General features: G+C 37.6%; 1 protein-coding gene across 2 annotated transcripts; it reads right to left on the reverse strand.

Moving 5' to 3' along the window:
- Positions 1-3: 3 nt before the first annotated feature.
- SYT4 (synaptotagmin 4) lies at positions 4-11,814 on the reverse strand. 2 transcript variants are annotated; one of them, XM_073343440.1, is made up of 4 exons: positions 11,498-11,814; positions 7,750-8,510; positions 6,015-6,135; positions 4-3,456 (listed from the first exon to the last, which is right to left on the reverse strand). In XM_073343440.1, exons 1-4 carry the CDS (start codon positions 11,529-11,531, stop codon positions 3,149-3,151), a joined length of 1,224 nt encoding a protein of 407 aa, XP_073199541.1. In that variant the 5' UTR covers positions 11,532-11,814; the 3' UTR covers positions 4-3,148. The 2 variants fall into 2 exon arrangements, with proteins under 2 accessions (XP_073199541.1, XP_073199540.1); XM_073343439.1 differs by having other exon boundaries at positions 7,750-8,564; positions 11,498-11,813.
- Positions 11,815-15,821: the final 4,007 nt, after the last annotated feature.

The following is a 15,821-nucleotide window of genomic DNA, read 5'->3' on the forward strand; positions in this document are numbered from 1 at the left end:
ATATTTGCGTTAGGATGGGATGAATGAAAGCAGCAGTTTATTCTTGTCTTACATACATGGCACAACATACAGAGCTGGCACAAAAAACTTACAAAACCTCATACACCATGCTTCCTCCCAAATAACTCCTATCAAGTTACAACAGCATAAGAAATCAGTTATTTAGTTACAACAGATCTTCAGACATGGATAACCTCCCATTCAGATTTTTTTTGTAAGCTACTTAGACAAACATTATTTTACATGTTTAATATAGTACAGTATCCTTAACAGAGTTCAAGATATTCACATTGAGAATTGAATACTTTATAAAATGGCAAAATTTCTCATTTCAGGGCAGGATCACTTTTACTCCTGCCACGTCTGGTTTACGAATGGGTCACAAATCATTTTTACTCAACTTTCCAAGCTAATCATTGCTTCAAATTAAAAACAAAAATCCTATTTACAATTTTTCCAGTGTAATAAAAAGATATTTGCGTCCCACCTCCCCATTTTCCCTCCCCTGCAACAGCTGTCATTTATCTGGTAGAAATATTAACCTTTAGGCTGGTATAGAAACTTTAAGACACCCTCCTGACAACATCACATTGGATGGAAAAATGAAAGATGGCCACAACCCATGGCTGATTTTTTTAACAAAAAAAGAAAAGAGAAACTTTATTTATTTTACTGAATGAAAGGCTTTGTATCCACTAGGAACTTATGCTAAATCTCATCATTTGATCACTTTAACAGAGATGATGCACCACCTGTGAGCCAGACTATAATAACTTTACCCTTGTTTTAGTTGTACCTTATATTACATAACACCCCATTGACTTCACTGGAATTACTTGTGTAACATTCTTTTTTGACATTAGTAAGGATATTGCAGTCTGGCTCTATAATACTACTATCTTTGGGCTAGATTCTATCACCCTTAATTATACTGAATAGTTACTTACTCCATAAACAGTCCCATTGATGGGACTATTTATGATTAAGATACTACTGTATGGTCTTGATCCAAAGACCACTAAGTCAATGGAATTTTTTCTTTTGACTTAGTGGGCATTGGCTCAGGCCCTGTTTGTATAAGGTTAGCAAACGTTAGCCCTGAAGTAGATAATCCATGTCTAAACAAACAAAAAGTTTCTATTCTTTTGTACAAGCTATATGAATTTTTTTTACACTAAGTGTTGTCATTAAAAGCATGTTGTTTTGAAAATGCATTTTTATAGAACTTTATAAACATTGAGATATCAAACACATTCTCAAAGCTGGATAAAGTACTGACACAAAACCTGAAAGAACCTAAATAGAATTCTTCCAGTAGTATTTTTCTTTCTTTCTTGCATATTTAACATTCCAGCCTCCTCCACTTGTCATTTTATGGCCAAATTATGGTCCCAGTGAAGCCAGCAAAACTCCTATAGACTTCAAGGATTTGGCCTTCACTGACAGTCTAATACAATACGAATTGTTAAAATGTTTTCATCATTGGCCCTATTCTGCCACTGTTCTTCACACTGAGTAATACCTTAATTCATAAACAGTCTCATTCATTTCAGTGGCATTACTTGTGAGGGAGGAGGTACTCAGTCTGAGCAAGGGTATCAGAAACTGACCCTGAATTTTTTAATCCTTATTTCCACCACTAACAGTTCTTTAAAAATATTCTTCTTTACAAAGCTTGTCATTCAAAAGGATCATGGGACAAATATTTGCAGACAACACTGTATAAGAAATCAATGTACCCAGTGTAAACATAAATAAGATTCACAGGGATCAAATGTTTTATTTATATACTTGTGTACTTTGTGTTACACTTATTCCCCCAATCTGGCATTGTGATCACAGTTTAAATCACTTGGTACATACATGTGGCATACTACAGTGAAATCATGTTACTTCCCTCCCCTTTCCCATTTTTTAATACAATCAGCCATGGGCACATGAAAGTGATTTAAATGAAATGCTACTTTAAAATTGTTCATCTAAGATGATTTAGCATGTGTATCTGGGCCTCAATCCTATACATATCTGTTTCATTTTATACTCTGTAAGTAGTCTTATTGATTTCATTGGGACTACTCACAGTGCATAAAGTTAAACACACATGTATGTTTTAATGGGATTGGGGCTTTGATTTCTGCCATACAATACAATTTGTGGGGGGGCGGGTTATTTTGGGTTTTGGTTTTTTTTCTGAGTGAAGCAAATAGAAAAAAAACATGGAGACAAGTTTATTTCAGATATTTCCAATGTTTTTAAAATATAACAAGTGAAAGACCATTCATTGTAATATACTTCACATTTCATTGCCTTGGTAAAAATGTTTTACCTTCATTAGAAATGCTCAGTTTGTGTCCTGGGTGTGGGGCAGGTGAGGGGAGGAATTGCAGGCCATACTTAAAACACAAATCCTAACCGTATTGTAACATGTGCACACCTATACCCGAGCCCTTTTTATAAAACTATTAGTTTTAATTCATTTTCTACTTTAACACATACTTATTTCATCCATTGTAATAATAATAATAATAATTAATAAAAAACCCCAAACATAAAAGACTATACAATATTTCACACACATAACAACTATTTGCACTTGATGTGATATGCAAAGCAAGTTGTTGAAAATGTCTTGTATTTTGGTTGATCAAAGTATAAGTACCCTAAACTTATGAAAATTGGTTGAATTTCTATAAGAGAAGATTTCTGATACAATGGTAAACCAAATAAAATACTCTTCCTGCCTCTCACGCATTCCCAATTTTTAGACTTAAAAAAAAAGTCTGTCCCTAGATCTAGCAATATATATTAATGAGGTTATCATTTCTGCATGGAGTAGTAATCTACAGTTTCCAGTGATTTATTCATAACAGATAGACTGCTCTTATTGAAGTTTGCACTGCTTCACAAGTCTATTACTATGTAAACTCCAGCAGAATATGAATATCATATGAAATTATGTCAAGTTTCTATGAATTAGAAAGACCTTTGTTTAATGTGAAAATTTAGTTATCTTCTGTTCTGATAGTTCACTCCAGTTTTAACAAAAAAATGTCTTGTTGTTACAAGCCTGTAATTATGCATCATACAGAAAGAAAATTGCTCCTTGCCTATGGAAATATTTGTTAAGTTCCAACCCATTTCTAGGCTGCTAACCATCACACAGCATATGCCACTTGGCAATTTGTCTCCTAGGATATTCACAAATTTCCTTCCAGTGCTCTCCACTTGTTCCTTCTGCTGAAGCTCCCAGGGTTAACCGGCCAATAATCTCATTCCTGGACCCTCTATCTGAATCCAAAACCAAAAATTCAATGCTGATATCTTCAAGGCCCTCACAAGGAATGTCAAAGACAAACAATTCATTGAATACTGCATTGGGGGTGCATTTCTTCACATGGGTTTTCTTTTTAGAGATTCTCTTCTTAGCATGGTAGAGGTTCACTTTTACATAAGGATCTGCAATGACAAGCAAAAAAACCCCACAAGACTATTGACTGTTGTCCGACAGCAATTCATGGATCATGTAAATGGTAAAATATATTCTACCAACATAATGACTATATGATGAGGTGTTGCCACAAACAAATAGATGTTGAAAAAAGGTCTCAATTGTAAAACTTTACCCTAAGTGACAACTGCAAGCTTTGTTGTCTTTTATTTTTTAATTAAACTATGAATCTTGAACAACTGAAGCATAACTGATAAATGTTAGATCTGGTTCATTATTACAGCATGAAGGAAAAAATTCTATTTGCCTATTGGCAGAAATGCAAAACTCTCTGTATTTATGTTTAATATGAATTAGTTATTCACACTTATTTGTATAGAATAAGCCACATCTTAATGAGAATTGTGCAAGCAAATATATAGGAGAAAAAAAATCTTTAAGGAATGGTTGAATGGACAGAATGTATTCCATTTTTTTCAAAAAGAAAAGGAGTACTTGTGGCACCTTAGAGACTCACCAATTTATTTGAGCATAAGCTTTCGTGAGCTACAGCTCACTTCATTGGATGCACGAAAGCTTATGCTCAAATAAATTGGTTAGTCTCTAAGGTGCCATAAGTACTCCTTTTCTTTTTGCGAATACAGACTAACACGGCTGTTACTCTGAAACCTTCCATTTTTTTGTAACTCCAGTGTACTCCAGTGATTTTAATGGGCTTGATTAACTTGACCCCATACAATTTAATTTGGTTATTTTGAACCAGCAACTCCAGATGCGGAGCTGGATTTGTTGGTAGGCTATATACACCCAAGCTTAAGCAAGTTGATGACTGTGTTGCAACATTGCAGCAGCATGAAGTAGCCAATTCAAAAGGTTAAATTTGGTCCATATTTTATTAGTCCTGTTAATTGACCTAACGTGTGTTTTTTAAACAGCTTTCAAGTTTCGCTTGACTCTTCTTCCATTGAATTCATTGAGAGTTCTACCATTGATCAGAACTAAACACAAATCCCATTTAGAGTTGTTGGGCTGAGGACATCAAATTGGAAGAGCTGGATGATGACAAAGTTACTTGTCCATTTGGCCTGATGGTATATTTTGCAGAAATAAAGAAACAAAGATTGTACTGCACATATTCAAGTGCAGTATGACAGTGACAAAGTCTGTTAAAATGTATTTCCACTTTCATACTATACTTTCATAGTTAGCCAAAACTTTAGGAATAAACCTCAAATATTTAAATAATTAACTGGCCTTTTGAAGCACAAACGCCCCAGCATTCTGTATATCAAAATCAATACCCATCAAAGTGCCATATAGTGCTCTTGATCTCCGGCCAAATAAACATTGTTGGTTAACATATCCCAACCATAGACACATCTAAAGTGTCCAGTTTGCTTCTCTCGTATCTATCAGCAGCCTTTTATACCACTGACCAGGAGGTTTTGTTGAGATGCTGGGGCATCATATAAGTGGTTTATAGAGTCTCCTGAGTGACTCACTTCCTATCTTGCTGAGAAGGTAAAGGTGAGCAGTAAAAGTGAGAGGGGTTCTCCCATGCAGGGAATCACAGGAGTCTATTTGTCATGATTGGCATCTGATTACCTGAGAGACCTCCTTTCTCCCTGGCCCATGTTGACACAACAGAGATCAGAAGAGATGCTAAAGGCAAAGATCCCTTTCTGAAGCATCTTCAGCTTTGAACGATGGGCCTGGAAGTGTACTTAGTAGGCTGACACATCTTTTCCCTTGGGCATTCAGGAGGAGTTGTGTTGAGGGTTGAAGAGGATTTTTTTTTATGCTCAGAAGAACAACCCATTGCATTTTATTGTGAAATTAAACCATGACAGGGGGCCCAGTGGTTGGATATGCCCTTACTTATGACTCTCTTCAAATATATTGAATACATATACTATAGTGTCTGTCTGTGTCTGTGTGTATCTACCATTGGCTTCAATGAACGTTCCATAAAAAGAAACAGTAGCATAATAGAGCCATGAAAATAGATTGCAAAACCTGCTTTTCCTTAGTGCATCCCAAGGACACTGCATTACAATGCACAAATATCGTGTTACAAGTGACTTATCTTACATTGCAAATACCATGTAATGAGCCATATTGAGGGCTAATGTGACTTCCCTGGAGCTATGTTGAATTACACCAGCTGAGGGGCTGTCTCAGAAATAAACCCCTGTAAATTACTTATTTACATTAAAACTATAATTCTGCAGTATTTCCCAACAAAATATCCTGCTCATGTCAGAGGAGTCCTACAGAAGAAAAGGGCAAAACTCATTGACTTCATTGGGAAGAGGACTTCTTCCATATTAACTGCTAGGCCACTTAATTTCTGGGCACATACTATATAGGAACAAGCTTATAACATTTGTGACTTGGAATGTAAAGTATTACTTGTCTCTGTGAATAAAGTAAGAGTGAATTGCAGATCATACAGTCCATGAATACATGGGTGATAACAGAGGCACTATGTTTAATCTGTAAACACCCAGGCTCAGTATGGTTTTTACACTTCTGCTTACTCCACAGTCATAAATAAAGACATTACCTGATAATCCTGAAACGTCAGCTTTGGGTAGGTGCCTGGCTTTTAAAACAACCACGGTTAGAGTGTTTGTTGTAGATTGGTAACAGAGAGAGATCAGTAATTCTCCACGCCCAGATGACTTCTGAGGAAATGAAAAGAGAACCTTTATGGACAAATATCTTGGCCAATATCTTGGCTATGAATTGGAGTCATTAGTACACTTTTTGAAAATGTCATATGAGACCAGATGTTGGAGCACCTTGGAGTAGCTCTAAAGGAGCTATTTATTATTATTTATTATTATTTATTATCATTTATTATTATTAGGAGTAGAATTATTAGTATTATTTATAATCATAGTGCTATGCTGCTTTATGTTACCAGACTTGATCCAGTGTATTCTGGTTACAAAGCTTTGTTAATGGTTTAATGAGTGCTTGTTAGTAAACTGATTAGAAAAACAAGGTGAAAGCATAGATTGTCATGGAAGAGACCTATTAGTTCACTTGGTCTATAGTAAGATAAAGATTTAAACTGATTTTGAAACACCTACATCATAGGAAATAAATCTCAGTGAAAAGAAAAGAGTAGAAGCAGGGCTAAGATAGAAAACATCTATCAAACACATGTACTTCACCAAAATCTGCAATGAAATCTTTTGACAAATAAAGACTCAACATTTTATTGAAATGTTGTCCCTAATACGCTCTGGAGGACTACTATTTAAATGGGAGGAAGAGGAAATCAGGGTTCTGCTGCATAATTATTTAATTTGAATTTGCAAGAACAATGGTTCACTTCAAGTAAAGCAAAGAAAAGAAACAGGGACCTAAAAGGCTGAACGTCTCTGGTATGTACAGTATCAATGAGATGAGTACAGAGCTGTTGTGCTGCAGGATTAGAACTATCAAACAATGATATTGCTGATCAGAATATTGGCTGGCAGATGTTAATTCAATTTGATGTAATGCTTGATCTTTTGAAAACAATTACATTAACAGTCAATACACATGCCAAATCCTCAGAAAGGGCTGGTGGGTACAATTCAGCTGTGATGGTTTTGAAATATGTTTTCATTCTGAACCTGGATAAGAAATACAGGGTGAATTCTGGCTCCACGGAAGCCAACAGGAGTTTTGACAGATTTCAGTGGGGCCAGGATTTTGCCCATATAGCCTTCCTTTTATTAGTAGAGCTGCAGGCTATATTACAATACTTACAATACAGGACAATAATACAAAGGTCAAATAATATGTTTTAAATCAAACAATGTAGTCAACAATATGATTTTGTGACTGGTTTCAAATAAAATATTTTTGATCTTTAAGGGCTTGATCCAAAGCGCATGGCCGTCAACTGAAAAATTCCCATTGACTTCAATGAGCTTAGAGTCAAGTCATAATTGCCCATCTTCGATAGAGAACGGGGAAAACAAGCTGTGCATTCTGTTCTTGCCAGCCTGATTAATTTGGGTCAGAGCCTGCTGACCTAACATAAGTGGTCCAATTGAAGTAAATTGGACCAATTGCATAAGAAAATAGGATTTGATCCATTAGCAATTTCTTATAACAAGCTCACTGCACTGATCCCTGAATGCACTTCTATGCTTGTCTCCCCATAATGTCATCATGTAAAGCTTCTTAATGTTTGTTCTGATGAACTCTTTCCCTAGTTTTCTAAGATACTAGTAAAATAATAACATAATAATAAATAATAAAAGCACATTACTTTTTAAAAGATATTTAAAATAGATTACCCTAACATTTCTTTTGATGATCTCCCTGTTCATTAGCATCCTTCCATCAAACAATTCAATTCCTTCAAGTGGAATGAGGACTTCTCCAATGATGTCATCTCTGGAAAACCTGTCAAAGCTCAAGATCATAAAGTGAAGGATTAAATCTTGGACTTGGCTATAGGGGATCCCATAAAATGTGAAGGTTTCATCGAAAGCTGGATCTAAGGTTTTTCTCAGCACTCTGGTTTTCACCTTATGCTTCTTCTCGGGTAAGATTGTCATTTTGATGTAGGGATCAGAAGTCATTGACTGTTCATCCATTGCTGGCAATCCACGTGCTTCTTTGATGTTCACCACAAATGCCTTCTTCTCAAAGTTGTACTCTAAGGAGAAAAAGAGAGTCCCTAGCTTGTCTTGTTTCTCTTCAGAAGACAGTGAAGTGTTGGACTTTAAGCTCTCGGGGGATATTGAATCTTTCTCTCTTTCTGCAAAGTGTTTTGGAGTCAAATTCTCAAGATCTGGAGAGCCCTGGATTTTGGGGGTTGTTTTGGGGAAGTTGCCATTCAAATCTCTCTTTTCCAGGTCGAGGTGGAGAGAATTCTTTGGCATCACTGATTTGCTTTTTGTTTCACTTTTGTCATCTGCTCCAAATTTCTTCTTACTGTTAAGGTTCTCGGGATAAATGTCAACCCCCTTCAGCACATGGACAAATTTGTAGGGAGGGGTCTTGTTGGATTTGGAAGATTTACGCTGGCAGCAGATCCAAGCAAAGAGGGAGACTGTGAAGACAAGGCCAAAAGCACTAAAGATCCCAACCACTGTAGGAATTTCATCTGCAAATCAAATTAATAGTAACAAATATATAAACAGCAGTGCTTGAGATAATAATGTGATATATTAGAAAATACACTCAAAAGAGATGGCACTAGCAGCAACCTAGGCAGACTGAAATGCTTTTTCATTATACCCATTGCAAAGGATCTGTTTATATTTCACGCCACCTGCAGGTATAAATGTATAGCCACACAGCAAGAGGGACTCTTCATGTAAGTACTTTTCCATATACAGTGTAGCCAATTATTTTAATGTACTGTTCATTTCTTGTTAACAACAGAGTGATTGGGAGGAAAACAGTCAGACAAAATAATATCATTAATAATTATTCTGAAATAGCTCCTCTCTATGGGAAGTTTCTAAATTCACTTAGAACAACTAAATTGGTATGAACCCATGAGGCAAAAGCATTTTCGTCTCACTCCTGCAGCTTCTGCATTGAGTCTCCGGGATTTTGTTGCTTAAACATAATCTGAAATATTCATTACTTATATATGCCATCTGCATTTTATATTGCTCCCTGGACTGCTCTGTGTATTGAATGAGGTAAATGTTTTGTGTTCTGATCTCATAAGGGGTTAGATGTATCTCATGAAGATGCTGAGTTTAATAGAAGGGGATGGTATTCACTTTCTTAGGAGGTACTCACCTTCTTGCAGGAGTGAGTCCTTGAAACAATAATTATATATATAAAGGCTTTTTCCTGTTACCTGAACATTATGCATTCATGTTCAACTCTAAAAACAAGAAAACCCACTGTGTTGCTATCCATTAAGTATTGAACCCATACGACTATTAACCAATGTCACGGAGAATTTAAAAGCAATAGAAGGAGGGTTCTTGTTTATTTTACAATATTTCATTAGATTGTATATTATGACAAAAAACATTAGAGCTAGATTCCTCTCCTGTGTTCATATGCATCATGCATTTGAAAATTACATTTCAAAGGGGAAAACAGTGCAAGTGCTACAATCTCACTTGGAATGTGGATAAAGTGGTTGCATATAGATTTATATCATTAGTATTTCATAAGCATGCAATGAAGGGCCACATCAGCACAACTAACTGGAAATCCAATTTGCCTTATAAGTAACAAGTTTTAACATCCCACAATATACCAGTCAGAGCTAAATCCACATCAGTGTGAGAGTGAGGAACTAATAAAATATTAATGTGATGACATTTTGTATGAATAAGGGTAATTATGGTCTTTATGTAAGAGTGCTGGTTCTTTAACACATGATTAGCAGAACTTTCTGGTTGAGAAAGAGTAGAGATGTCATATAGGAGTGAGTCTGTTATGTATAGTTAAAAGCTAGGCACATGGAACTAATTTTCACTTACTGTTACATCTCTATTTTTTTTTGTAGTGACTGAAAAAATAGCTCTATAAAGAGATATTAGGAAAGAAACTTCCAGAAGCTAAAGGGTTAGGCCTGGCTTTACATTTCTTCCAAGAGTTGAGTCATTTTCCCTTCTACTCTTATTCTGTATCATTCATTATAGTTAAATGTAAGAACTCAATAAAATGATATATATGATCAATAAGTGAATTCATTTTTTTTAAAGTTAAGCATGTGGCACTGAGTTTAGACAATTCCTCAGGGTTCAGAAATGGAAAATGTATAAGATGCAATAGGAGAAAACGAGGTAGGTATCATAATTATTAGCACAGCTTAAACCGGTTTTAAGCATCAGTTTGCATTTTTGTAGCACTTTTCATTAGATCACATTTAGACAGACTTTATAAAAGTGTGAATAATAATGTTACATCTACAGCTTCTGGTAGCATTGAATGGACAAAATTGGTACTTAAAATTAATTATCTTAATTAAATCAGTCATCAGGTGAGCAAGATGTCACAAATGTAGTTAGAAAAACCCAGGTGATGGGTCGGGGGGGGGGGGGGAGGGAGATGAAATGGTAAATATCACTGCTATACATTTACTTCAATTAGATAACAACCTGTGTTTGTTGCTATTTTCACATGGCAAGTCAATTGTCCAGCCATTCAGAAAAGCCAGATTTCTTTGAAATGCTGTTTATTAATACTAGAGCAGATTCTGATCTCAGTAACACAGATGTACATCTGGATTCACTCTACTTAAATCAAGGGAGTGATTTCAGATTTTCTTTACTATTTACTAGAGTAAATATTTTGTAAAGGATAGTTCAGAAACATTTTCTTTTATAAACTCTAAGTAAAGATACATATGTATTTACACACCTATTTATATGAATGTTTCTGCAAATCCCTTTCTGTAATAAAGTTAATCCTATATTCAACAGAAAAAATGTTGAATTTAAAACTCTCTATTAGTATTATTATCCTTTTATACTAGTATCCACGGCACCTAGATTCATCCAAGGAGTAAGATGTTCATTTAAAATAAGTGGGGATATCACACATTCACTCACCTAGCAACATCAATTAAAAGAGCATATGTATCTGTGGATAAGATTTTATATGCCCCCCTCTTTAAGAAGACGGGGTGAAAGCTATTCCAAGCGTATATTGAGCAAGGATTTGATCTTTAGCATGGAATATACTTGAACAACGCAACTCTGGGCTATACTATCTTTCCTCGAGATAGAGGAAATAATCAAGGCATCAGTGATACACAAAAAAGGCTTAATGCTTGCCAGCGCCTGGGCTGCAAAAACAACAACAACAAAAAAAGAAAATTACACATCTATGAACTTCAAAGACATAAAACAAAACAAAACAAAAGATGCGAGTGCTCAAAGGATTCCTCTGAAAGAGAAATAAGGAAGCTGAGGAGCCAGGTCAGACGAGATTACATGCATACCCTTAGTTACAGCGCGCCCAAGACCATGAAATGGAACGTTCATACAAACGCCCAGCCAGCTCTCGGGCTTCAGGGTGGAAATTGCCTGACATTATAAGTTTGAGAGGGAACTTGCTTACCAAATTCGTCTCTGTTCGCTGAAATCGGAGCCATTTTTGCTGCGTGCTCTGTCCGAGGTACTGAAAAGCACTTCCTCTCCTTAGCCCAGCTCTTAGCTTGCACAAACCCAGCGGAGCCCTCTTTTCCAGCGTGATGAAAACACAAACATGAAAGATCGGGATGGTTTCGGAGGAGGAGGAGGAGGCTGTAAGGGGGGGAGGGGAGGGAGCTTTTAGACCTTCCCTTTTCACAGTGACTTGCAACCCCCTTCCTGTTTTGGCTCTTCTGAGTAGATCGACTCCGAGACTGAAGACGTGGTTGAAACCCAAATTGACGCAATCCTGACGCTACAGGGCTGAAATCAGCACCTTCCCCCCGCACCCCTCCACCCAACCGCTCCTGGGGATTCAGCACACACTCATCAATTATTTTAACTGCTCTGCTGCAGGAGATTAGCTCACATTCTCAGCCTGTCACAGACAGAGATGCTAATTCCTACAGCCAAACATGCCCTTGTTTAATCCACATCCCTGTTATGTTTCATTAAGTATTGTTTATTAATTTGATATCCAGGTTGCAATGATGCAGTAGACGATGCAAAGTCTTAGGGTCAAACGACCCAACTCCAATTTCAGGGATATGTTTTCACTGTATTTGATACCATGCACATGATGGATCGGAATCACTAAATGTCTGTGTCTACTGCCCCTTCCCCCTTGGAAGTGCAAGAACATAGTTGTTCTCTTTTCCCGACCTGCCTTCGGGTCTGGGTAAAAGCTCGATCTTCCTGTCAATTTAGAACCTAAGGCTCCCGGATTGTACTGTAAGAAAAAGTCTGATGCTAAAACACCCACAACTCCCCCTGAATCTGCAACAGTGCTGCAAAACCTGGCACTTGAATCCTGCTGGATCCAACCAACTTTTGGCTCCCATCCCAAATTCTGCTGCATAAATGGAGACCGAGTGAAGATACTCCTGCTACAACAACACAATCCAGAGACAGATGGATAGTGCTCCAGATCCCTGGATCTTGATCCCGACATTTTTTATCCCCCACCCTGCAAATGTTGCTGCTTAACGACAGTACGAATGTAGCTGCTTCTAACTCCAGCAACATCAATCAATCTGAGAGGCTGGACGAGTCAGTCTGTGGTGCTGATAAGCCCAATTCCACTTCCTAAACAAAGATCATGTTTAGCTGCTCCTGCTGCACTTTAACTTTCCTGCCCCTGCCCTCCATGCCACCTCTCCACACACACTGCAGCTGTTCCACAGAAACTCAAATCCAGGATGGGGACTCTACTGGATCTTACCAAATTTTGGCCACAAACTCATAAATGATACTATAAAAATAGACTATAGTGGTGCCTCAACTATACCACCTACAAAAATCTGGACAGCCGCACATGCTGGTGTAAGAATGTGGCAAAAACTGTCATTTGACTCCTCTATTTATTTTGACAGTGCAATTTGGGTGTTCAAAGACAGGCAGGATCCAGGTACATCCAGCTTTTGACTTTCCTTCCCTTACTTTTGTTCATGACAACTTTTTAATTTTATTTTGGCCATCTAACATTTAGACTTGTTCAAATGTAAGAGCATGGAAATAATTACATTTGATTTTATACTCCAGAGCAGACTGACAGGCTTCCAACCATGATCAAAATATGCTGGATCTTTAAACAAATTTAACTGGAGAACATATGGATGCTATCCCTGATCCAGTATCAATAGGGCTTTTTTCCCCCCTGATGAAGTCTGGAAGAATCTCTGTTGATATACACAGGGATTACCAAGCACATGGAACTGCCAATTATTAACTGTCAAAGGTTTCCTTCCCTTCTGGTTTCTTAAAAATCATGAAACACAGGAAGGCACCATGTAAAAGGCTGTTACACAGTTTGCAAGTTTTGTAGTGGCCGAGGACCACTTTCATACAATGTCAGGGTTGGAAGAGACCTCAGGAGGTCATCTAGTCCAACCTGCTGCTCAAAGCAGGACCAATCCCCAGTATCTGGCCCAGACCCCTCAAGGATTGAACTCAGAACCCTGGGTTTAGCAGGCCAATGCTCAAACCACTGAGCTATCCCTCCCTTTCAGCATTGAGTCTCTTTCCCAGAATGGAAACTCTGGTAAAATGGAGGGGTGGGGATGGGCAAGAAAGAGTTGGTTTTTTTACAAAGTACAAGGTAGTTCAGCCATTTTCCTTCCTGCCTTCCCCCCCTTTTAAATTAGCAAAATGTGTCCTTTTTATGGATTATCAATATTATTATTTGACATTAATATTCTGGGAATGCCTAGAGACCAATCAAGTTGAGGACCCATTGTGTTGAATACTATATAAAAATATAGTAAATTACAGTCTCTACCATTATTTTTATCTCAGGTTTGTACATATATGGCTCATCCAAACATGAAAGAAGGTGTTTCTTTCACTGCCCTCACTCCCATCCTTTAGGAATAGCTAGTTTTCAAGGAGATTATGATGATTAGATAGACTGCTATTTTACATATATAAAGAATCAACTCTTTATTCCCAGAGTACACCACTTCTACGACATGGCAAAAAAGCAACACTTACATCAATCATTATCCTTCTATAGTTAATTATATGGCTCCACTTAGTACAGTATATGTGTCACAGAAAATACCTAAGAAGCAGGTTGAGCATTGGGATGCTGGCAAACCTGGAGACAGATGTGCTGTTTATTCTCTGTGTTGTGCAAGCACCATCTAGTGTACACCTTAGATCCATCAGTGCCTGAGGAATAGCACACATATACACACTTATGCAAATATACATAGAACTATGCAGATAGATAATCAGCCTATTTCCATGTTGTATATAAATCAAATGGCAGAAAAATGGTCGCCTGTTCTATTTGTTAACTCCCTTCCTTTCAGCTGAGCCCCACCCAAGTAATGGGTACTTTTTCTCTCCTTGTGGTTGAAGATTCTTAGGAATGCTTTCCTGTCCTGAGAAAACACACTGAAGGTTTCAGCAGAGATTCACATTCTTAGAATACCCTTTTGTAAAAACTAGAGAGAAAGCTCATTGCTCAGTCTGCATTCCCCTCCATTAATTTAATAAGGAAACAGATGATCATGACCTGAGTGCATCAACCCCAGACACATTCAGCACAAAGTCAGGGAGAGCTGTTTGAAACCTTGGCCACTGTACTTACTTAAAATTATTTCCTGTGAAAAATGTACAGTCTAGCTGACTGCATCACAATGAGACTTTCTGTGGGTCTAGAAAACAGATCATCAATGCACAGGCATGCGCAGAACACCCTCCAGCTGAGCGAGTAGGGAGTCTGGTTACTAAGCAACAGAGACCATACAGTTCCCAAAACAGATAGGCCTCAAATAAGCATTTTGGGCTGGAAAATAATGGTCTCCCCTTCCCCTCCCCACTTATCAACAAACAGTTACTGTGTTTCGGATTAAAAAGAGCTTGTGTGGAGGAGAAAAAGGCCTGGTTTCCTCCTTCAAAAACCAAAAACAATTATTATTTTAAAATATAAAATAAATATATAAAATAAATAATAAATATCAAATTATATGTAGGAGGTAAAAACAGGGAAACAGCCCTTTTCCATCCCAACAAAATCTTATCCCTGGAGCTACACGCTGATGGTATATCTACACTTGGAGCTTGGGGGTGCGATTCCCAGCTTGCATAGGCATCCCAATGAGGTCCAGGTGGGGTTTGCACTCAGGTTGGCTAGCCTGTGGCACTGCTTGCCACTGACCATGCTTCCACAGCGACAATATTTTTAGAACAGTAGCTCAGTTATGTCTATGCAAGCTGGGAACCACAGACCACAGCTTCAAGTGCAGACACAGCCAGAGGTTCACATGTTCAAATGCGGCCACTAATTGTGTAAGGCTTGATTTTTAGATTCCAGACTTGAGACATTGACTTGATTTGGACCTGAAAGTGCTTGTTCAGCACATCTGAAAATCAGGCCAAAAAGCCAAGATTTTTAAACGTAGTAACCTAAGTTAGACCACATAAATAAGTGGCCACATTTTCAAGAATGCTGAGAACCCAGAAACCCCCACTGACTTCAAAAGAACCTTCCTAGCATTTCTGAAAATCAGGCCACTAATTTGGAAGTCTAAATATCTAGTGGTTAAATCACTAGACTAGGACTTGGGAGTGCTGATTCCAATTCCCTGCTCTGCCACAGACTTCCTGTGGGACATTGGACAAGACACAATCTATCTGTGCCTTACCTATCTGTAAAATGGGAATGATAGCACTTCTCCACATCACAGGAATATTCTGAGGATAAATACATTAACAAGTGGGAGGTGTTTAGATACTGTGGTGATGGA

Source organism: Lepidochelys kempii, chromosome 5 (genome assembly GCF_965140265.1).
Source record: "Lepidochelys kempii isolate rLepKem1 chromosome 5, rLepKem1.hap2, whole genome shotgun sequence".
In the NCBI taxonomy this organism is placed as follows: Eukaryota; Metazoa; Chordata; order Testudines; family Cheloniidae; genus Lepidochelys; species Lepidochelys kempii.

Bases quoted from the DNA above. Each gene is read 5' to 3' on its own strand.
- SYT4 (XM_073343439.1), bottom strand. From the start codon at position 11,531: ATGGCTCCGATTTCAGCGAACAGAGACGAATTTG. The intron at 8,565-11,497 runs GTAAGCAAGTTC...TTTGATTTGCAG, and splicing joins AGCGAACAGAGACGAATTTG to ATGAAATTCCTACAGTGGTT. The intron at 6,136-7,749 runs GTAATCTATTTT...TCATTTCCTCAG, and splicing joins TCATCAAAAGAAATGTTAGG to AAGTCATCTGGGCGTGGAGA.